This window comes from Misgurnus anguillicaudatus, chromosome 4 (genome assembly GCF_027580225.2).
Source record: "Misgurnus anguillicaudatus chromosome 4, ASM2758022v2, whole genome shotgun sequence".
Lineage (NCBI taxonomy): Eukaryota > Metazoa > Chordata > Actinopteri > Cypriniformes > Cobitidae > Misgurnus > Misgurnus anguillicaudatus.
This window is the reverse complement of record NC_073340.2, coordinates 29587367-29610635: the sequence shown is the minus strand read 5'-3', so window position 1 is coordinate 29610635 and position 23269 is coordinate 29587367. Positions and strand designations below refer to the sequence as shown.

Genomic DNA, 23269 nt, shown 5'->3' with positions numbered 1-23269 from the left:
TGCTATCGATCTCCTCCCAGGCACTTTTCCGCCTAAAGGTAGACTTTTTTTCTCTGTCTGCTCCTGAGAGAGAGGCTATGGATAGTTACATTAATGATGCTCTTCGCGCCGGTCTCATCCGTTCCTCTACCTCTCCAGCTGGAGCAGGGTTCTTTTTTGTTAAAAAGAAAGACGGCTCTCTGCGTCCGTGCATAGATTACAGAGGGTTAAATGACATTACTGTTAAGAACAGGTATCCCCTACCTTTAATGTCTACAGCCTTTGAATTGCTGCAGGGAGCTCGTGTTTTCACCAAATTGGATTTACGCAACGCTTACCATCTTGTGCGTATCAGAGAGGGAGATGAGTGGAAGACAGCATTTAATACTCCGTCCGGACACTTTGAATATTCCGTTCTGCCGTTCGGGCTTTGTAACGCCCCTTCTGTCTTCCAGGCTCTGGTCAACGACGTATTGAGAGACATGATTAATAAATTTGTCTTTGTGTATCTCGATGATATTCTCATCTTTTCTCCCTCTTTACAGATACACACTCAACACGTTCGCAGAGTTTTACGGCGTCTGCTTGAGAACCAGTTATTTGTTAAGGCGGAGAAGTGCGATTTTCATAAGGAGTCAGTTTCGTTTTTGGGTTTTGTTATCGCCGCCGGAGAGATACGTCCTGACCCAGTTAAGATTAAGGCGGTAGCCGAGTGGCCAATTCCCGACTCACGTAAAGCGTTGCAACGATTTCTGGGTTTCGCCAATTTTTATCGGCGGTTCATCAGAAATTTCGGTCAGATTGCTAAACCGCTTACTGCGCTCACCTCCACTAAGGAGAGTTTTCTCTGGAATCACGATGCTCAGGAGGCCTTTGATAAGTTAAAGGTCCGGTTTATCTCTGCTCCTGTGCTTTCTTTTCCAGATCCTAAGGCTCAGTTTATTGTTGAGGTGGATGCATCTGATGTCGGGGTAGGCGCCGTCCTTTCTCAGCGGTCCTCTAAGGATGGGAAGGTGCATCCTTGCGCCTTTTTCTCCCATAGGTTAAATCCCACTGAACGAAACTATGACATAGGTAACCGGGAGTTGTTAGCGGTCAGGCTGGCTTTGGGTGAGTGGCGTCATTGGTTGGAAGGTACCTCGGAACCCTTTCTGGTCTGGACGGATCATAAAAATCTGGAATACATCCGTTCAGCCAGGAGGTTGAACTCGCGACAGGCTCGTTGGGCTCTCTTCTTTGACCGGTTTAACTTTACCCTCTCGTACCGGCCCGGTAGTAAGAACGTTAAGCCCGATGCTCTCTCTCGTTTGTTCGAGGGTCCCGATGCTGTGAGAGCCGAAACCATCCTTCCTGAAGGAAGGGTGGTTGGAGCTCTCCGCTGGGGAGTCGAACAGCGGGTGAGGGAGGCCGGACGAGGGGTAGAAGTGCCAGAAGGGTGCCCGGCGGGTCTGTTGTGGGTTCCGGCTGCACTCCGTTCCGAGGTCATCCGGTGGTGTCATGAGTCCAAGTTTGTCTGCCATCCAGGAATTCGGAGAACGTTGCTTACCGTCCGTCAACGTTTTTGGTGGCCCTCTATGAGTCAGGATGTCAGACAGTTTGTATTGGCCTGTCAGGTTTGCGCACGCTGTAAAACCTCTCATCAGTCACCTGTTGGTCTGCTTAATCCCCTTTCTGTTCCCTCCCGCCCTTGGTCACACATAGCCGTAGATTTTGTTACCGGCTTACCTTTATCTAAAGGCAACACCGTGGTTCTTACGGTGGTGGATCGCTTCTCCAAAGCGGTTCATTTTATTCCCCTGCCCAAGCTTCCCTCTGCCAAAGAAACGGCCCAGGTATTAATTGAACACGTTTTTCGGTTACACGGTTTGCCTACTGACGTGGTATCTGATAGGGGTCCTCAATTTGTTTCCCGTTTTTGGCAAGAGTTCTGTAGACAGATCGGTGCCACTGCCAGCCTGTCTTCAGGTTATCATCCGCAGACCAACGGCCAATGTGAACGTGCTAATCAGGATCTCGGTCGAGCCCTCCGCTGTCTGACATCGCGATATCCGAATTCTTGGTGCCAACAACTTCCCTGGGTAGAATACGCTCATAATTCCCTGCCCGTTTCATCTTCCAATATGTCCCCGTTTAAAGCCTCGATTGGTTATCAGCCCCCTCTTTTTCCCTCTCAGGAACCCGATGCGGCGGTTCCGTCTGCTCTAGCTTTTGTTCGACGTTGCAAGCGCACTTGGAACAAAGCTAGGTCAGCCTTGTTATTGGCAGCGAGACGAAACAAGGCCGCGGCCGATCGTCACCGGCGACCTGCCCCTCGTTATATTTGCGGGCAGAAAGTATGGCTTTCCTCCAAGGATCTGCCTCTCCGGGAGCCTTCTCGCAAACTTGCTTCTCGGTTCCTTGGGCCATACACTATCACTAAGGTCGTTAGTCCGGTGGCGGTTAGGCTCAGATTGCCTCCTGCTCTCGGTCGGATTCACCCGGTTTTTCATGTGTCTAAGATCAAACCTGTGATTTTTTCCCACATTAACCCTGTTCCCTCTGTCCCCGCTCCTCCTGCACCCCGACTAGTGGACGGGTCTCCTGCTTACACTGTCAGGAGATTACTAGATATGCGTCGTCGGGGCAGAGGTTTTCAATATTTAGTTGACTGGGAGGGGTATGGTCCGGACGAGAGGTGTTGGGTACCGGCCCGGGATATTCTGGACCCTGGCCTGATCGAAGACCTCCGTCGGCGACAAGGTAGGCCCCTTCCTGGACCGCCTTGAGGCGGTCGTTGGGAGGGGGGTACTGTCACGAATTCGGTTTGGTCGATTGTTTTGCTTTGGGTTTTTGTGTTGTGTCTGTGTGTGTTCTTATTTTGACAGCTTTCATGTGCGCGCCGTTTCACTCGGGTGCTCCTCCCTTCACTCATCATTCTCACCTGCGCCCGCACCTGATGGTAATTATTTCCTCCTCTCGGTTTGTTATTTAATTCCCCTCTTCCTGCAGTTCTCTGCGAGTCCGTTGTCTTATGTTTATCGCCTATCTAGTCTTGCCCTGTTTATTTGTTTTCTAGTCTAGTATTTTTTCACTTGTGCATTCTGTTGTGTTTTTGCCCGTGCTGCCTGGTGTGCTTTTTACTTTCTCTGCTTCAGGATTACGCTCTGTGTATCTCTGCTGTGTTGGACTGTGATTGACAGATCTTCAGTACTGGCGCTGTCCAGTGGTGCTTGCTGACCATACTCGCTGCTAGTTCAGAGACTCTACTGACTGTTTGCTTCCATCTGCTCTCCCTGCGGTTTACAGCGAGTTTTTTTCTCGTAGTGTTGGTATTGTGGATTATCTTACCATTGTAATCTACCACTACTTCTCCCTGTTTTTATACAGAGAAATCTACACGTTGGTTACGACCAGCGATCTCATCACCCTGTCTACGCGCAGCGGAGCTTGTCACAATTTGAAGCTAGCGAGTGTCAGAGATCAAGCATCACCGCGCTGTCTATTCGCCTGTCAGTTATAGCAGAGATTTCTTCACCCTGTCACCAAGCAGTGGATACGTACTTGATCAGCAGAGATTTCTTCACCCTGTCACCAAGCAGTGGATACGTACTTGATCAGCAGAGATTTCTTCACCCTGTCACCAAGCAGTGGATACGTATATGATCGAGCAGAGATTTTTCACCCTGTCACCAAGCAGCGGATACATTCACATCGGAACTCTCCAGCTAGACTCTTTACATCTATTTCACCCTGCTCTTCAAGCAGCGGATCTCCTCTCTCTCTCTTTGTTTTTGGTGACTTTATTAAAAGAACACATTGCAATTGGATCCTTGTCTGTTTGTTATTTCCTGACAGAGCCCCTCCCCCAGAGAATCATCAGTCAATATCGATTAATGACTGGTTCTTTTAACTGGAAGGCGGGACTTCTGTCACCAAAGTGGCCATATTGAGCGTTGCATTGTCCCTTATTTAGCAATATCAGTGCTCAATCTTGTTATATACAATATCTTTGATTGTGTGACAATTACAATCACTTCCCAAGCCACTTCAAAACCAAATCAATACTTATCTGAACTGTTAAAAAATTAATATAATTATAACATGCATATTGAGTGTTCATTAAAATCAAGTCTCATAATTACTAATGAGAAATTCACAATTAAAGAAAAGCACCACAGGAATCAAATAGAAGAAAAGAACACTAATAAGTTCTCATCTAGGCCATGGTGACAAAAATCAAATAATTGTTTCTGCATATTTGAAGCAACTATAATGTAAACAGCTTTAACCTTTAAAATCTTTCAAGCTAAAAATAGAATACAAAAAACGCACCGGATAACCACTTAATTATGTTGAACTAAGGGGAAGAAAAGTTTTGACTATGCTAAGAATGCGATGAACAGGTAACAAAATATTTGTCTCCAATTAGTAATTCACAGATAGCTTATCAGTCAGACCACACTCACACAAACACACAACCTATATCTCCCCTCTTGTGTAACCCGTAGCTTCAAAGCTTTATCAAGCAACACCCCACCCAGAGTCACTAAATAGAGTCTGTCGCCTTTAAGTCTTCACCAGACTGTAATTTCTTGGTTAAAAACAATGTTCAATGAGCCATCAGGTCAGCACAATTTTGCAGAGTATCAATTACACTGCTGTCCTAAAGCAAACAAAACATGTCTCCATCAGCGACACCTTTAAAAACATAGCACTTCAGAGATTACCCAGGCACTCGCAGAAATGTTTAACCATGTTGAAATCTTACAGTATATCATAAGACAAGAAGACAATTCCTTAAAAAAGTCAAGCCTCCAGTTTGTTTAGCCGCAATAATTCGAAACAATGCATGATAACTTCCGTAAAACAAAATGGTTAGTGCAATTCAGAATAGAGCAGTTCTTCTTATGATGTATTTGGGTGATTCTCACGAAATTAGACTTATGAGGTGTCGTGAAACATTTAGATAAAAATGTAAATGCAAAGTAAGAGTATCAAAATAAGAAGCATCAGTTATAAACATCTCTTCACGTACTATTTTGCACATGATTTCAAATGACATCATACAAACCAATTTTTTTTCCACATTTAAGGGGAACATTTTCATTACCGCAATGTGTCCATGACTGTATTTGCGTTCTTTGACATGGAAATATTTATAATTAAAAATCTAAAAAATTAAAAGCTTTAGTGCATGTTATACTATAAACATTTACAGTAAAGAAACATGTGGTATTTGGTGATCATTGGTAAATGTAGAGACAATAATAAGGAATATAAATGTGTCCAAGAAAAATGTTCTCATTCTCCGCAACAATTTTCAATCATTGTTTAAGCCCTCAAGGAACTAACATTAAAAAAATAAATGTTGGAAGGGACATAATTGACTGCGACACTCAAGATGGCTACGTTGTAAGCAGTTTTTACTTTTTCTTTCCAGATAAAAGTTGAAATTTTGTTTGTCATAGTACCTAGACAACTTTTTAGTTCTCATTACCGAAACATGAGTTTGTAAATGCATATATTTAATGTAATATCATGTTGCGGTAATGATATTTTTTATAATGATTATCTATAAAATGTAAATAATTCTATAGAAAATATTCTTTAAATCCTCTAAAAATAATGGTTATAGTAAGTTCAGACCTTAATCTTATATGTACAAAAAAACTGGCTTCAATGGCTTTTAAAAAAAATCTGATGCTGGACACCTTTTAAGTCTAGATTTCGTGAGAATCACCCATTTTCTTTTTTAAAGGCTAGAAAACATTGACTCATACAAGCAATGTATGTCTCTAGAGTACAAACAGCACAATGCTAATGTCAATACGAAATAAATGGTACAATTAAATAAGCCAAATTTATATATTTTGCATGAGTGAGTTCAAGCATGAGTTAGCGTCATACATTTGGCATTAAAAATAGTTGTATTCCCTTTACATTTAGCTTTGTAAACAAGCCAAAAGAGCAGGAACTAGATGCACATATCGCCACCTTCCTCAACCTTTCCTCAGATGCAAAACTGATCTAATTTTTATCACTCTTTGATTATGCAGTGTGGCTAACAAGGTATCTTTCACGCTCCGGCAAATATTAACAAGTCATGGATAGCAGAAATTTAATTATAGATTTGGGGTCTCATAAAAAAAACTGCTAACTGTATAAACGGGAGCTCTGCTTATGTCCTGGTTAATGGCATTAGGGTAGACGCTGACATTAACAAATAGTGTTCATTACACATTTTCCATTTGATCGGGTCAGATCTTTCTGTGATGCAAATATCATGGGGGGTGGAAGCTCATGCGTAAGAATGAAAAATGCTTGTGTCTGATAGCAAATGATTATTGATAATCCATCAGAAAGTATTATAAAAGTATCATTGTGCTCTTACTCGGGTAAAAATAAATAAACTATATTTTGTTCGCTGCATATTTGCTGTTTGGCAGCATGTATCCCCCCTGATCCTTTTTTAAGCTTTTATTTGCTTTTATTTTGGCATTTGGAATCTGAGATGCTTGTACAAACAGTGCTGTTGCGAATACAAACACAATTAGTACTAAACATTTTTTATATGTCAAACAGAGGATCAGCAAGTCAATGGGTGCCAAAAAGCAGTTATTTCTTTATTCAGCTATCATAAAAAAGGTTCCACGATTCAGTGGCAGGATTTCCATGCTCTATAAATTTAAGGAAGATAAATGGTTTCTGGACTTGGACTGCTTTAAACAATAACCCAGATGACAAACTGCGCAAAACTGAACCAAATTCATATACACCTGAAGTGCTTCAGACCTTGGATGATCACATGGGAAAAGATAAAACGCAGACAAAAAAAAGCAGCACTCCTTATTTCATCTAGAATCTTATGTGTACTTAGAAACAAGCATAACACCTATGGAGAAGCTTTCAGTGACTTTAAGTGACCCTACTGGTACTATTTCACCTAAAAGACTGCTCTGTTGTACCTGGAGTAAGTGCACGCCTGCCCTGTTATTACTATAAAGGCTATAAACCAAAAGCACAGTGCAAACATACAGTACAGTATAAGAGTGCCTTAAGCGAATCTGGAACCATGCACCAAAGCTCTCCGACAAACTTTGTTTGCTGGCCTGTGCAAAACCCTAAATGGTGACCAGGATGGTTGCTAAGGTGCCTGGGGACCAGTTTTGAGTTTGGTTTATTGTTTTAGAGATAGTTTGTTCAAGCTATTACTGTTCTTTTTTTAAAGTGCAATGTATAAAAAGATACTCACATTTGGGTTTTAGGCAACAATAAAGAAATATCTCGTGCTTCTGCCTTCAACCTATTGCAAACAGAAAGAAATCAGAGAACATGTCAATCAGCCGATATTAGAATAGATTGTCCCTCCATTTGTGGTTTCTTCATTTACATTCTAACACATCAGCATGAGAATAATGACATCTGGCACGGCTCGAAATCATTTTAGAGGAATGCGGTAAAACCAAGTGCTGGAATGGATTAAATCTATGCACAGTCACTCTAAAAGGCAACATGTTACAATTGATGTGCTTGTAAAAGATGAAAACAAAATAAACAACTTAAAGCTCACATAACACATGCCGTTTCTGCATTTCTGATGTTAATCTGGAGTACCTATAAAGTAGCATTACATCCTTTATATCTCCGAAGAGTCTTGGTTTAATCAGATTTATAAAAAAAAGTTTAGCTTTACCGATTCTTTCCAATAACGTACAATAGATGAAGAAGGAGGAGTTACTACCGTGGGAGGAGCGAGTACGAGTCATTCAACACTATACAACACTTATGATTCACTACCTGTTCGTGTCATTTATATATTATGTACAAGCCTACTTCCAACATAAGACAGAAGACAGAAGTCTTACTTACAGCATGCAACTCATGACCCGGTTGGGACTTTTCAATGAAATCCAGCGCATCAAACACACATGCAGAACTCCGCTGCTACCCTGGATAAACAAACTATATCCATTGTTTCAATAAGGCTGGTTTTCTTCTCCTTACATCCAAAAACACACTGCTTCTTTCGTGCCATTGTTAAATTTTGAAATTAAAAAAGCTGTCGCATGATGTGATAAGTTCTAGCGTCTCCCGCTGATGGATGGGTGGGCGGGGTTTTCCGGGGGAAGTGCCCATAAAAAGAATTGATACGTATAGAAACCCCTGAAACATCAGCTGGACCTGTAATCGAAAAAAATGGAAGTCTATGGTGCTTCTGTTTCCTGCTTCATTACAAATATTTTTCTTCGTGTTCATCAGAACAAAGTAATTTATACAGGTTTGTAATAACATAAGGATGAGTAAATAAATTTAAGTAAAAATCTGATGCTATAGATCAGTGTTTCTCAAACTTTTTCAGCCCAAGGACCACTTTATTTTTTTTATTTTTTCTGAGGACCACCTAACAGAATCCCACTCTAACACTCCCCCAAAAAACAACATAATAGGAAGGATAAGCAAAGTTTAAGTTTAATATCCAACTGTTTCAAGTCAAAAACTATTTTTTTTAAACAAATGCTATGCTATGTTCAGAATTATTATATGAATTTTATTTCATTTGAAAAAGTAAATGTGAAATGAGTTGCAGCTTAATATGAACAACAAACTGCACATGTGAAAAAAAAAATGCAATTAAACATACTTATTCTGAGGTAGTGGGTATATGAAGTCTATGGTTGTAACTATGGTAACAATAAAATACTGAAAAAAAGAAGTTCCCCTTAATGTCCAAAATCACTGAAATCACAGGGTCTTTTATTTTGACTCCTCTTTGATTTAGCCACCGATCCATTTTTACGTTGTTAAAACAGAAAGGCAAGAACTGATATCACAGTTTCCCAAGTGCATTAAAAATCTACTTAAATAAGTGACGATTGTATAAACACTTGCCTAGTTTAGGTCATCTTTTGGCGGACCACTGGGGGGTTTGCCGGACCACTAGTGGTCCGCGGACCACACTTTAAGAATTACTGCTATAGACAAACATTTTGCCCCCCCGCGGGATGCCCCATTAATAAAAAGGTTTGACTGCTTTAGTAATTTCTGTTAGCAAAAATGTTAATGTATCTTTTCTATTCCAACAAAACAATGCCCCATCTTTGCACAAAGCAAGGTTCATAAAGAAATTATTGATTCATTATAGTGTGAAAGAACACTTGCAGGCTTTAAGCCAATCACTCATCACCCAAACCTATCAACGAGAAGTAGACACTTCCAAACTGTTGCAAAAAAACAAAAGTATTCAAAATTGTCTTGTATGGTAAAGCATTAATATTTGTTCTGATTGTAAATACTGGAATAGGCAAACATGTTTCTTAGAAGGGGGCATCCCAATATTTTGCCCATATAGTGTATTTTACATTTAGAGATAGTTGTATAATTTGTATAACAAATAAGATAAGATAAAAGTTATCAAATAAAAATCTGAAACACTCAGAGGATTCACATTTCCACGATGCTTTTAAATAAAGTTACCGATTGGTCTTTAATGAACTCTGAGAGCTTGTTTGGGTCTCAGCACTCCTGATATTTGGCACATTTCTGGTCCTTCAGCAGAGTAACAGGGAGGTCAGGAAGGGAATGCGGCAGACATTTGTTTATGTAAGAAAGCAATCAATCTAATGACTAAGTCATCTTCTCAGACGGAACTCTTTAACAGAGGAGAGTCACACGGGGTAGCTGCAAGACTCATCTCCAAAGCCTGGTCCATTAGCGTGATCAATGTATGTGTACGTAAGAAACTGTATTGACAGAGCATTGTGTTGTTTTTGAACCAATTTTAGCAAGTTTCAATATAATCCCTTGAAACACTTTGTAGAATGGATAAAGAGCGTGTATCAGGTTTTTTGGATATTTTAATATAAGTTTATTCTCATTTTTTTTCACATGATAACTTTCAATTATGCCAGTCAAACCAAGTTGGTCTAAGTCTTGCTGCCTCTTAAAGGAATAGTCTACTCATTTTCAATATTAAAATATGTTATTACCTTAACTTAGAATTGTTGATACATCCCTCTATCATCTGTGTGCGTGCACGTAAGCGCTGGAGCGCGCTGTGACGCTTCGATAGCGTTTGGCTTGGCCCCATTCGTTCAATGGTACCATTCAGAGATAAAGTTAGAAGTGACCAAACACATCAACGTTTTTCCTATTTAAGACGAGTAGTTATACGAGCAAGTTTGGTGGTACAAAATAAAACATAGCGCTTTTCTAAGCGGATTTAAAAGAGGAACTATATCTTATGGCGTAATAGGACTTTTGGGAGTACTTCGACCCGCCTGAAAAGTCCGCTCCCCTTCTCCCTCTCATAATGGGAGAGGGAGGGTGTTACTGCGCTGAGTCCAAGTACTCCCAAAAGTGCTATTACGCCATAAAATGTAGCTCCTCTTTTATATCCGCTTAGAAAAGCGCTACGTTTTATTTTGTACCACCAAACTTGCTCGTATAACTACTCGTCTTAAATAGGAAAAACGTTGATGTGTTTGGTCACTTCTAACTTTATCTCTAAATGGTACCATTGAATGAATGGGGCTAAGCTAAATGCTATCGAAGCGTCGCAGCGCGCTCCAGCGCTTACGTGCACGCACACAGATGATAGAGGGATGTATCAACAATTCTTAGTTAAGGTAATAACATATTTTAATATTGTAAATGAGTCCTTTAAGCTGCGTTTACACCAGACGGGGTAGAGGCGGCAAAAACGCGCTATTCGCGCATAGTTAAATGCTTGAAAATTTTGAGTTTACTCGCTTCATTCGCGTGTGAAATTCTATTCATTCGAGACATTCACGTGGAAATTTGCGTCATGGGAGGGGCTTCTGTGACTCTGCTGAGACTCCGCTCGCTTCCTGTAATCACGTCACTACTACAGCACGGTCCTTATTGGTTAATGCGGCACGGAAATCCGCCATAGTTCAGATATTGCAACTTGCGCGTTTCCCATGGCAACGCTCAATTCGCGTACCGCGCCACAGGATGCCTATTCGCGTCTTTGCATCGACTTAACATGTAAATCACTCAAGCTTGCCGCCTCTACCGCGTCTAGTGTGAACCCTGTATTAGAGCTGTGGTTCCCAACCTTTTTCACTTTAGGGCCCCCTAGTTGCCCACAACAATATTTCACTTAATTTTTCCAAATAAAATTAACTATAGCTTGGAATGACTAGACGAAAAAATAAGAAACATGTTGATTTTTGCTTGTTTTAGATTATTTTAATTGTTTTGTCCAATGTTTAATAATTTTAAGTCATCTTGAGGCCCCCTTGGAAATCTGCCGAGGCCCCACTGTGGGCCCCGGCCCCCTGGTTGGGAAACACTGTCTTAGAGGATGTAATGTGTCATCAGTACTGCCATTCTAATTTTTAATAACACATTTATATTTATGCATTTGGCAGGTGCTTTAAACCCAAAGCATCTTACAGTGGAATCAGTCTTTATATTTTTTAAATCAGTATATGTTTCCGCTGGGGATCAAACCTCTGGCTAACGCAATTCTATACCAACTGAGCTGCAAGAACCAGTGGCGGCGCTTGTGAATGCTCATCCGAGGGGCGCTAATTCAAAATACGTGTTTGGAGTGTCATGTGTGTGGTTCTTTTTTCAAAATATGTGCTCTGCGCATCCAGAGATCCTGTGTGCATCACGTGTTTTGTCAAAATAAGTGCCTGCTGCACATGCGTCAAAACCGTTTATGATAAAAGAGACGCTCACGCTTACAAAATACACACAAGACACTCCCTTAACAGTAAACTCTGATTACGCATAAGATTATGCGAGTATCTGGTAAACGCGAGCGTCTCTTTTATCATAAACCCTTTAGGCGCGTCTGCAGCAGGCACTTATTTTGACAAGACACGTGATGCACACAGAAAACATGACGGACTACATACATGTTGTGACGAACTTCACACCGAGCGCCCTCGAAAAAAGAAGTCACCGGCCGCCACTGAAAAGAACACATATTGAAGATCTGTGTTACCTATTCTCTGTGCTAATAAACCTCGGCAGTTCTTTTTCTGGCTAATCTTAAACGAAACGTTCAAGCATTACCTCAAGTCAGACTCTTAATTTGATTAAAGCAGGATTTATTTGCATTTCCATGCTTCAGAATGAAAGCCCTACCTCTTCGGTGCTGGAAAAACAACACTTTGCTGGCACGTCTGAACCGCAGATGTGAATGTAAACCTCTGTTTGTTTCCTGTCCATTTGCTTTAAAAACCCAGGTGAAGAAAATGTCTGAATCGTGCTATTTAAGAAATAAATATTTATAAATATTTTAGAAAATGCACTATATATTTATTTCATGCCAACGTGCTAATATATCTATTATAGATTCACCAATCATTTTACACCAGTTTTAACATTTTTGAAACAGGAATACTCCTATTTTATGTATAAGCAACACAGATTGTTACCTTACATGCCCTTCTGTGTTTCTTCTGTGGTTCTGTGACTAAGCTACATTACCTGCCTGTATTTCTCAGACAATGCTGCCCATAAAGATGTCTCTCTCATGCTGAGATGTCCCAAATCGGCACATAAAGCTGTCCAGAGTAAACGGGCCCCCACAGCTTGTTGTTGTTGCCTAAGATTCACACTCTGATCCATAACAGGTCTTCTTGTTTACTTGAGGTTACGCTTGCCAACCGTAAAAGCATTGTGATCCTATAATCACAAATAAGGAAATAAGTCAACAGTTTACCTCATAAACATCTGTACTGCATTTTTATTCACATTTGTGCAATTTCAGAATAGGCTAAAACAACTAAATAATGGGCATATCTTAACTCTCGGAACAAATGACAGCAGATGCTTGCAATTATTTATTGTAAACCCTTGAGCTTACTTTGCAATTCTGGGCACTCTGTGTTAAATATCTTGAGTAAACAGAAAAGTTCAGAGTGGGATATCTATTATTTGTATATACTGTAGACTATGCCCTTATTTTTTATTTAAATCAAAGGCTGTGGTGTAATTACAGTATGCAGTCTGCATTAAGCAAACGAAAAAGCACATACTTGCACAAAAGTTGCAGTAACAAAAGTGCAAAGAGAGAAAAACAGGACCCAGAAATATACAAACACTGGCAAGAAATTGTGCAATGAAAATGTTGACCTTTTGACTAAATGCCTGTGCCATAACAATCCTCTTTCGAGGACTCTCAGTGGACTGATCTGTTCACTCAGCAACACTGACCATCTCTCTCTGTGTGGAAATCTATCTCCACACATTCCTTTATTATAAAACCGATAATGGTGTAAAAACATTTGACCCAGAGGGCATCACAGGGGGATGGCCCGGTTATGGTCGTTGCCTCCTCTTTCTCCCGGAAAGGCCGAAAAGGCCAGGGTGTGATTTGTTAAATGCGAGTCAGCCCCAGCATTGTGTCTTCATCACAAGGACATCTGGCACAAGCAAGCCAGTGTTTTGACTGAGGTCTTCATCTCTATTCTGAAGCAGTGGGCTGTGCTGCATTGAAACACTCCTTTGCCTTTCTCATGGTAATGGCACAAACTACAGGAGCAGATGTGAAACATTTGGTTCTGTTCTTGTTCACTTGTAAAGAAATAATGTGCTGCTTTTACTTTTATTTCACCATGCTGTGTTCCTATTAAAAGTGAAAAAGAATATGGTAACAACAGGAAAAAGGGATGGTCGTCCTAGGTGGCCTAACAGCACTGAGGTTGTTGTGTAATTTGAATGTGCAGAATGACAGATTAGGTGACATTAGCAATAAGAACAGCCAAAGGTTTCTGAAATTTGCTGACATACTTATCTACCGATTCATGCAAATAGAAGCAAAAGTAATAAAAACTGCTGAAAGACATTGGGACAAACAAGCATGTGTTCCTAACTCTCTTATTTATCCAAATGATGACGTACACACACCCTGGAAATCATTTTTATAGCTTTAGTTATGCAGTATTGCGTACCTAAAATAATCTTATTAAATCATTACAAGTACTGTGTAAACACACAGACACAGCAGATTTGTTCCTACGAGATTAAACATATCAATTTCATGCCCAAATTTTCCAATATCCGTTGGTTTATTAAATCTTTATCTGATTAGATGAAGCTTTATATATTTTTCCTCATAAATCACAGAACCAGATTCCTAATTTTATTTTGTAAAGGATTTACTGCAAAACATTTTTTATCATTCTAATATAAGATTTATTAAAGGGATAGTTGATCCAAAAATGAAAATTCTCTCATGTTGTTACAAACCTGCATTAATTTTCTTATTTTGAGAAATGTTTGTACCCAAACCGTTTGTGAGCCCCATTAACTTCCATAGTAGCCTATTCTTTTTCCTACTATGGAAGTGAATGGGGCTTACAAACGGGTTGCAAGCAATTTCTCAAAATATCTTCCTTCGTGTTAATCAACAAAAAAAAAAAAAAAAAAAAAACTTATACAGGTTGTAACAACATGAGAGCAACTAAGTGATGACACAATTTCATTTTTGGGTGAACTATCCCTTTAAGATCCAATATATTTTAGAAACTGGAGTCTAAGCAGTGCATTTGCTGTTAAAAATGTGCTATAAATGATAAATCTGCAAACCATCCACGTAAAGTGTAAACCTGCATTTGTTTAGCTGCAGCCACAGGAGCTGAGAGTGACATTAGCTTTGAACACGAGCGTGACTGTTCTTCACCTAGCATGACAGGTGGGTGGAGTCTGTCCTGCCCACCCCGCACCTCATTGGTTACCTCCATGCAAATTAAGTACGCTCGGAACATGACGTTGGAATCTGATTGGAGCACAGCAAGCCCATCACTTTTAGTGATGTCATACTGAAGTTAGATACAGGGCACACGTGCGTGAGGTCTACTAGTGGAATTGAAGTTTATCAGAATTTCACAAATAATTTCGGAGCAACAAATGGATTGAACATTAGTATTTTTTATTTGGCTTTTTTACATGCTGGAGTTACATATAGGGTTCTCTTTTTTCAACTCTTCAAAATTGGATTACAAAAATAAACATCCTGAGGGAATTTATACTCATTAATTTAACATTATCAGTTCACTGAAAACAGACTATAAAGCTTCACAGATGCGCGCGAAGGTTTAACGTTATACTGGAGAGAAGCGCTTGCGATAAATTAATCCACCTTTGAGGTAAACTCTGCATTATTTTTTGATGGCAACACTGGATGATGCCAGTCTAGCATGGCTATCTTTTCAACTCGTGCCACCCGTGAACCGACATGGCATTTAGCCGCGTCTTTTCGGACCCGCCGTCCAAGAGCATCTTTAAGACATTGGCAGTCATGTTTCTGTCAATACTGGCATCGTTATACTTTTTACACTGCCTCGCGGACCGATGCGGGACATGTATACCCACTGACAGAATACATACAGGTCCGGTCGAGGTATTACACGTCTCGGAAATAAAAGATTTTGAGTCGTTGAAGAAAAAGAGACTTCTTCAGAAATGGACGTCTGTGATGAAGCGCGACAACTTGATCAATCGCCTCAAGGGTGTCGATGAAGATTTACCTGTAGTTGAGGCAAATAAGCAGGTGTTCAACCCTCTGGATGTTGATTTAGAGGCTGGAGGTTCGTATTTTTCAGGTAAATTAAGTTCGTTGGGTGAGGGCAGTAAGAAGCTGCCTCAGGCGATCATCATCGGCGTGAAGAAAGGCGGGACACGCGCGCTGCTGGAGTTTCTGCGCGTGCATCCAGATATCCGCGCTGTCGGAGCGGAGCCGCACTTCTTCGACCGTAACTATGACAACGGACTGGACTGGTACAGGTAAGATACACGTGAACTATAAAGATGATGATGTGCTTAGTCAGCGTCTACAGCTTAAAAACTTATCAATATATTAATTATTTCATAAGGTAGCCTAAATATATTTTTCTAATTATAGGCTATTTGGTGAAAATAAACCAAGCTAATGCATAACAGTGGTAATTTTAATTAAAATATATTTTTAAATTAATAGTTTTCCTAACAATAATGATAGTAACTATAAGAGCACTAAATGTATTATTTATATATAATATTAATTATTTTGTTTGGATCTGGTGTTTTAGATCAGGTGTTGTTGAGAAAGCTGTTCAACAAGTAGGTTTAAACTAAGCATCTTCAGTAAATGTCCACACAAACATAAATTCAGTTATGCTGAAAATATTATGTATTTAGAATAAAACACTAAAAACGTAATAATACATATATTTATTGTCTGTTTTTAAAATAGCAAAATTAATAATAATAATAATTAATAGAAGTAAAAAGAAATAAAAATAAAAAAATTACTTACTTAAGAGGAATATTATTATGTTTTGGTAATTATTTCAAATATACAATTCGGGAAATTTTCTTATGTCCCCGGGATTTTGAATTGTGTGTGTGTGTGTGTGTGTGTGTGTGTGTGTGTGTGTGTGTGTGTGTGTGTGTGTGTGTGTGTGTGTGTGTGTGTGCGTTTCATTCATTTATCTTCCGGCTAATGTTAGAGTTTAACACAAGCTTGTCTGTGTAATGGGGCATATCAGACAGTACAACTCTGTTATTAAGAGGGATTATGGTTGTAGTGAAAGGTTACCTGTCAGTCTCCACAGGTATATTTTAGCAACAGGTTTAGCTAACATACTGGGATCATTTAAAAGTGCAATGACAAATTTGCCTCAAAGGATTACTTCACTTTCATAAAATAAAATTCTGATAATATACTCACTCCCATGTCATCCAAGTTGTTTATGTCTTTATTTGTTTAGTCGAGAAGAAATTAAGTTTTTTAAGAAAACATTTCAGGATTTTTTCTCATTTTAATATTTTAAACAATAAACTGACACAAAAACATTAATTAGTATCATTCCACATACGACAACGTTGAAAGGGTCCTTTTTCTCCACACTTGTAAACACTGGGGCGGTAGTTTTGCATACGGCATGTGTAATCTTTCGACGTGCTTACGCAATTACGTAAGGTCGCGCTGGGCGTCACACAGCTAGTGCAAGATGAGAGGTTGTAGTTATAAATGTTGTAGTTCTCTTGTCAAAAATTACTATAGTTTATAAGTTTTATATTATTATAATTATAATCGTTAGATAAGACCATAATGCCTGGTTTGGGATCGTTAGAGTCCTTTGAAGCTGCATTGAAATTGTTGAGGTCCAATAAAGTCTATTAAAATGAGAAAAATCCTGGAATGTTTTTCCCTGTGAGTAAATTTTGGTGATTTCTTTTTTATGAAAGTGGAGTAATCCTTTAAAGGGAGGGTTGTCCCAAAAATGAAAATTCTGTCATCATTTACTCACTTTCATTTTGTTACAAACCTGTATAAATGTCTTTGTTCTGATGAACAAAAAGGAAGATATTTTGAGGAAAGTTGTAATTAAACCGATCATGAGCCCCAAGAATACTATGGAAGTGAACGGGGCTCATGAACGGTTTGGTTACAAACATTCCTCAAAATATCTTCCTCTGTGATCATTAGAACAACGACATTTATTCAGGTTTTTAACAACATGAGGGTGAGTAAATGATGAAAGAATTTTCATTTTTGGGTGAACTATCCCTTTAACTCTATGATTTTTGGATTAAAATAAACAGAAAATCGGATAAAAATAAACAGACATATAAAGTGCATAAATAAATCTATCAGAAACTCTCTTTCACAAACACGCACTCTCTTTTTCTTCCATCAGTCTTTCACACCCTTCTAAATTGCTATTCATCCTTTGTGCTTTGTTATATCCATGAGGATCCCATCCAAAAGAGTTGCCAGGAATCTTGGGAACGCGACACAAGACTCTGATAACTGGCCGCGTCCTAACAAACACCCATCACTGAAAAAGAGAGTAGTCCTGAAGTTAAAATTAACAGAGGATAATATAAATAAACAACTGCAACATCAATGGTACTAGAAAGAACAGTTTCTAGGTGCAAGATTACTAATGTACGTCTATGAATAACAAATGTGTTTGAGTGCCGTCTGTCAGGTAATATGCTGGTGTGAATGGAATAAATGAGCTAACAGATCCCGCTTCAAGAAGTGCATTCAACTTGAGCTTAAACACAACTGTGGGTGGGTGTCAACTTTCCACGAGACAGGAAAAAATAAAACATTAACTAGTGGCCAACTATTTCTCTCCCAGTATATTTCCCCAAACGCAGAGACCTGAAAGACATGTTCTGAATTTACGTACAAGGCGCAAGGTTTTGATGGATCTGTGCAAAGGTCTTAAAACTAAAGAAAACAAACATAAAATTACTTTTGCGGCATAAATTCTCAGCCTTTGTCAAAGCCTCTGGGGATAATTGTGTTTCTCTCGACCGCTTTAGTTATGAATGGGCTCTGTTTTTTTCTCTCCCTTCACTAATCACTGTGTCCAATTTGCTGGAATTATGTGACTCTTTTCAGACCAGGCTGTGAATGTTTAAACACAGAGACTTCCATCTGCAGGGATGAAGGTCGTAATTGCTGATATGTAGACTGTGAAAGAATCACACAACTTTCCTTTTCTGTGGGAACGTTGTGTGTGTGTGTGTGTGGGATCAATTCAGCTTTGGTCACATCGATGGTGGATAGAGCCTGAAACATTTACGTGCACGTATTTGAGCTTGACTGAAAATATGAAAGGAAGTAATTTGGTTAAAAAGTTGTCTTTTTCTTATGGGGCTATTGTTTGTACAGCACTTTGGTCTACGTTGTTGTTTTTATTAGGGCTTTATAAATACATTTGAATTAAAAAAGGGCAAATCTTTGATGAGGATTGTTGCTATATTCCTTTGTCAATTAACAAAAACTAGTCAATGAGAAAGACATTGCAACATAATGTAAAACTGGATGTGTGCTACTAGCAATATCAGCATTGCTTTTTTTTACCAAATAAGAACACCTGTGTAAGGTAATTTATGGCATATTAGATTATATCATTATAAAAGACACAGCCTTATTATTTGGGCTTCCAATGAAAGAGACAGAGTTCATCAGCTCACTAACTTACACAAAACGTTCCTTGGTCTTTTGCTAAGACAGCTCCACTAAAACCCCAAGGTCCTTTGTTATGGAAATCTGGTCTCCAAATGCAGAATGGGATCATCTGAAAGACTCGATGTAATGAGAGGTCTTTACTTAAACTAGAGTCCGGTACATTCAAGGCTCCTAAAATTACTCTCCCAGCAACCTGTTGAGACCAAGGGTGTGTTTTACTCATTGAAGTACTACATGAGAGTAGATAAAGAACTTCAGAATGGGTCATCTGACATTAAACTGCAAAAAAAGCATGGTTTTTATATTTTAATGTCTTAAATTGGGAACCTACTGTTCATCCCATATATCCTATAATTCTCAGATGATAGGGCAGTTATGTAAATAAAATTTAAGTTAGACTAAAATTTTAGTATACCTAATGAATAATTATGTTGTGGATGTGCTATTTTCTTAATGTTATTTATAAAAATGATAGTTTTGTTAAATTAAACACGCTGTAAAAAGCAACACGCTGTAATATTTCTCGATTTGTGCAAAGAGGTGATGCTTCTTTAAGTGCAATGCCAGTGAGCAAGAACATTTTATAATTGTATTCATTGAACCTGTTTATAAATGATTCAGGCCATTTTGTTATTATTATGTTGTGTACTATATGCAAGAAAATGTTATTGTAGATCTGAAGAGTTTAAGTGGGTGTAAGTGTGAGTGTAGTTAGTTGAGTGTTTTCTTTGCACTCTTCCCTGTCTGTGGCCCCTGCGGTAAGGACTTCTCTCAAGTGGATTCAAGGAACGCATATCAAAGCACAGTCATTCAAACTAGTGTACACTGAACCTCTCTTTAAAATTCAGGCCAGAAAATGTGGAAAGATATTCTAAGGTCACATGTCTGTAGGAATTGTCTAGGACTTTATATCGATTCTCATTTTTCTCCTTAAAGCAACACTAAAGAAGTTTTTTTTTACCTTAAAATAACGTTAAATAAATAAAGTTTCAGTCGTTCATCCACTCGAAACAGGGTGAATGGCACTTTCACATTCGCTTTGCAGCCCTCTATTGGCCAAAACTGCACTAAATAAGTTTCCAACCGTCGGGTAGCGGTCCTGTACTGCAAGTGAAAACTACAAAAACTTGCTTTCAGGCAGACCTACAATCCAATCAGAGCCAGCTTTGCTGCAGTAGGCTAAATTATTTATGACAGTGGTAATGGACAATACCACTTCCAACCTGTAGGGGGAGCGAAGAGCAAAAATTCTTAAGTGTTGCCTAAAGGCTTTTCTAAGCTGAAATTTTAATTAAAAAAAAGTAAAAAGGAGTGTAACAATACATCGATTTGGATTGATACATCGATTTTATTTCTAACGATCCGATGCATTGATGCCACACATAAAAAAATCGATATGAGGTACCTTTTTTTGGGACACTCGCCACGTCCTCATTACTTGACGTAATGTCCATCTACGCATTTCTGCCAAAGCGCACATTTTTGTTTATTGCGATGCACCAACAAAGCGGTTATCCTTTCCAGGTTATCCTTTCCAGTGAAAACACAGTGAAAGATATGTGCTTAGCACAGCAGGTGATATTGTCTATGCAAAACGCAGTGTAAAATCTCCTAAAAGAGACCACTGCAGCACTTGTTTGACTGTTAGATCTGATGTCGTGCGACAGATCAGATGCTTAAGTTTAACAGCTTATATTTATATTAATTTACTTTTCAATTTAATATTTTTTTTTCTAAAACTACCTCAGTGATTGTCACTATAGCACATTTTGGCACAAACTACTGAAAGACTTTAACTGTTGCCATCATAAGCTTGATTTTATGTGACATTTTGATGTGATTCATTAATAATGTTTCATTATTTAAAAAAGTGTATTTTTGTTAGTTTGTTGTTGTAAATGTTCCGCTTGGGACAGATATTGTGCCATTTTCAAAGAGTTTAAATAAATGTTCAAATTTTCTGATAGTTGTTAAAAGGTTTCTTGTTTGTCATGAGCCATGAAAACTGTTCACTGGTCTCATACACAATTATTTATTACAATAGATAGAAACAACCTGATCTCACAAATTTCCGTGAAATAGTCACGCATTATTTTGCTCAGTTTTGCGTGACATTGTCACGTTTTTCCACCATATTACGTGCCCCTGACACGACTTTCTTTTCCGTGACAGTTTCACGTATTGTTTACTCAACTGTTTTTCCTATTTTTAAACAATTGTCGCTTCGGTTTGGGGTTAGATTTGCTGTTTGCGTTACAATGTCACTTAATGTATTGGTTTATAAAAAAAATTTGTATGCTTTTTAAACCATCGTCGCCTGACATTAGGGTTAGAGTTGGGTTTGGGTAAGGATGTCATTTTATGTAACAGAAAGTTGTTCTAACACCAAACCGAAATTAAAATCCATAATTTGATTTTCAAAGATTTATTATAAAAAAGTTTTTTTTTCAAAATGCTATAAATCTATTAAATCAATATATAAATGTCTGTTCATCTTTGCCATGTTATATTCATTTAGTTGACTAGTGGTATACCCTGATAAAAAAATAAACATTAATAGCATTATTCAAAAAACGTTCAGCTGTAAAATGTTTTGGTCCTGCTCGATTTTCGTTGCTTTCAGTTTTTCAAAAGATCCCCTGAGGATCCCGACAGCATGACAGAAGCTTGATTGCAGAAGCGGTTGCCCGAGTGGCTTACGTTTCTTCCCCGCCACAGAAAACCACAACAGGTTTATTATTGCCATCAAAATTATTATTTTGTTTTTGTTTGTTTGTTGATCACAAAGTACAAAGTAGATGAGGAAAACTAGGATTCATTGTGTATTCAAAGTGACGCCATAGTTGTTTACAGTGCGTGGAATGGTGCGATGTGATTTGTTGAGCAGATTTATTGCATTCTGCAGAGAAGCAGGACTGGCGTTTAACACGTTTTGGGAAAAAAGGGAGAAAAGATGACAGAATAACACGGTGTATATCGGATTTTGTGTAAAATTAAGAATTTACTTTTTAATACTGACCTGATACAATACTAATTTTGGTGGTAACTATTTTTTTAAAATGGCGTTTATTGCGTTTTGGAACCAAACTCTTCATATCTTGTTTTTCATTTAGTAATAGCCTTCAGAAGCTCTAGAAAATACATACATGTTTTCCTAGAAGACAAAATAATAACAATTTACATCAATTTTCATTATATATTTAGAGGTTTACACCCACCTGACTTTTAATGAATCGTGCTGACTTAAGCTTAAAAGCACTACAGGTGCCAGTTCTACACCTTGTGTAAATACACTCAAAAAAATTATTCATTGGATAAACTCAATAAAATTGTGGGCAGGATTTCCATCCAATATGATTGTGTATCCCTAACTCATAAAAAATTGCTTTACACAATTTAAATAAATTAAGATAGTCCAACTCAATTTAAATTAAATGGCAATACTCAATTAGTTGCCTCAACTCAATTTAGTTTAGTCTGAATAACTCAATTTAGCGTGGTTTGAATAACTCAATGTAGTGTAGTCTGAATAACTCAATTCTGTTATTTTATATAAAACGTTTTTGTATCATACTATTTTAGCATAAGCACATGTTAGCATGCTAATAATAATAACATATGATACTTTGGATGAGCATGTGAGAAGAGACTAATCTCCAAACAGGCATTAACACAGTTAGTGCTCATTGAGAGAAATACGTCACATCCACAACCTAACCACAAGCGACACTCTTCTGCACGATGGTAACCAAACAATTTGAAAAAATATAACACAAACGCTTCTAAATCAATAAGATAAACGGACATTAAACACTATTAAGTCTTTCTCTTTACCTAAAAATGTATAAAATAACACTTAATTAAAAAAAATTACTCTCCAAAAGCAGTTGCATGCAAAACATGCTGGGAAATTCTTTCTCCAGAACCCAAACTAATTGTGTTAACACAATTAAAAAGAAATCAATAAATTATAGTACATATTCATTTTGTGTTAGACTAATTAAATGTATATACTTATTGCTCTTAATGAGGTATTTTACATTAATTGAACACAATTTTAATGTGTCATTTCTAAGAAGGGCTTGAATCATTTTTTTGAGTGTACATGTGAACACAAATGAGATCATCCTGAAGGGCCATGTAGTCAACTCAGGAACTATATACAGTAAAACAGTGTGGAAAATACACCCAAAAGACCCTTTTTGTAAGACTATGCAGCTGAGACATTACCTACTACATAGGGATATTTCATTCACCTGTCTACACACCCTCACATACACACACCTGCATTTGCTTTATTAGATCATTATAGACTTTTCTACCTGAGCCAGCCTGAGGGCAGGTTGTACTGTAATGTTG

General features: G+C 38.4%; 1 protein-coding gene and 1 long non-coding RNA gene across 3 annotated transcripts in view; one reads left to right on the top strand and one right to left on the bottom strand.

Annotated features, from left to right (window-relative positions):
* LOC129420906 (uncharacterized) overlaps positions 1–15605 on the bottom strand; it is a 60574-nt gene extending 44969 nt beyond the window's left edge. Inside the window, exons 1-3 of one of the 2 annotated variants that reach the window (XR_008636940.2) lie at positions 15468–15605; positions 12424–12621; positions 7211–7261 (exon numbers count right to left, since the gene is read on the bottom strand). This is a non-coding gene — a long non-coding RNA (uncharacterized lncRNA). The remainder of the gene's footprint in view (positions 1–7210; positions 7262–12423; positions 12622–15467) is intronic. The other variant, XR_012369304.1, reaches the window with a different exon arrangement.
* Positions 14766–23269, top strand: part of LOC129420905 (heparan sulfate glucosamine 3-O-sulfotransferase 3A1) — a 50782-nt gene continuing 42278 nt past the window's right edge. Inside the window, exon 1 of the mRNA XM_055176066.2 lies at positions 14766–15723. Within this exon, the coding sequence (XP_055032041.2) occupies positions 15176–15723 (548 nt within the window). The 5' untranslated portion in view covers positions 14766–15175. The remainder of the gene's footprint in view (positions 15724–23269) is intronic.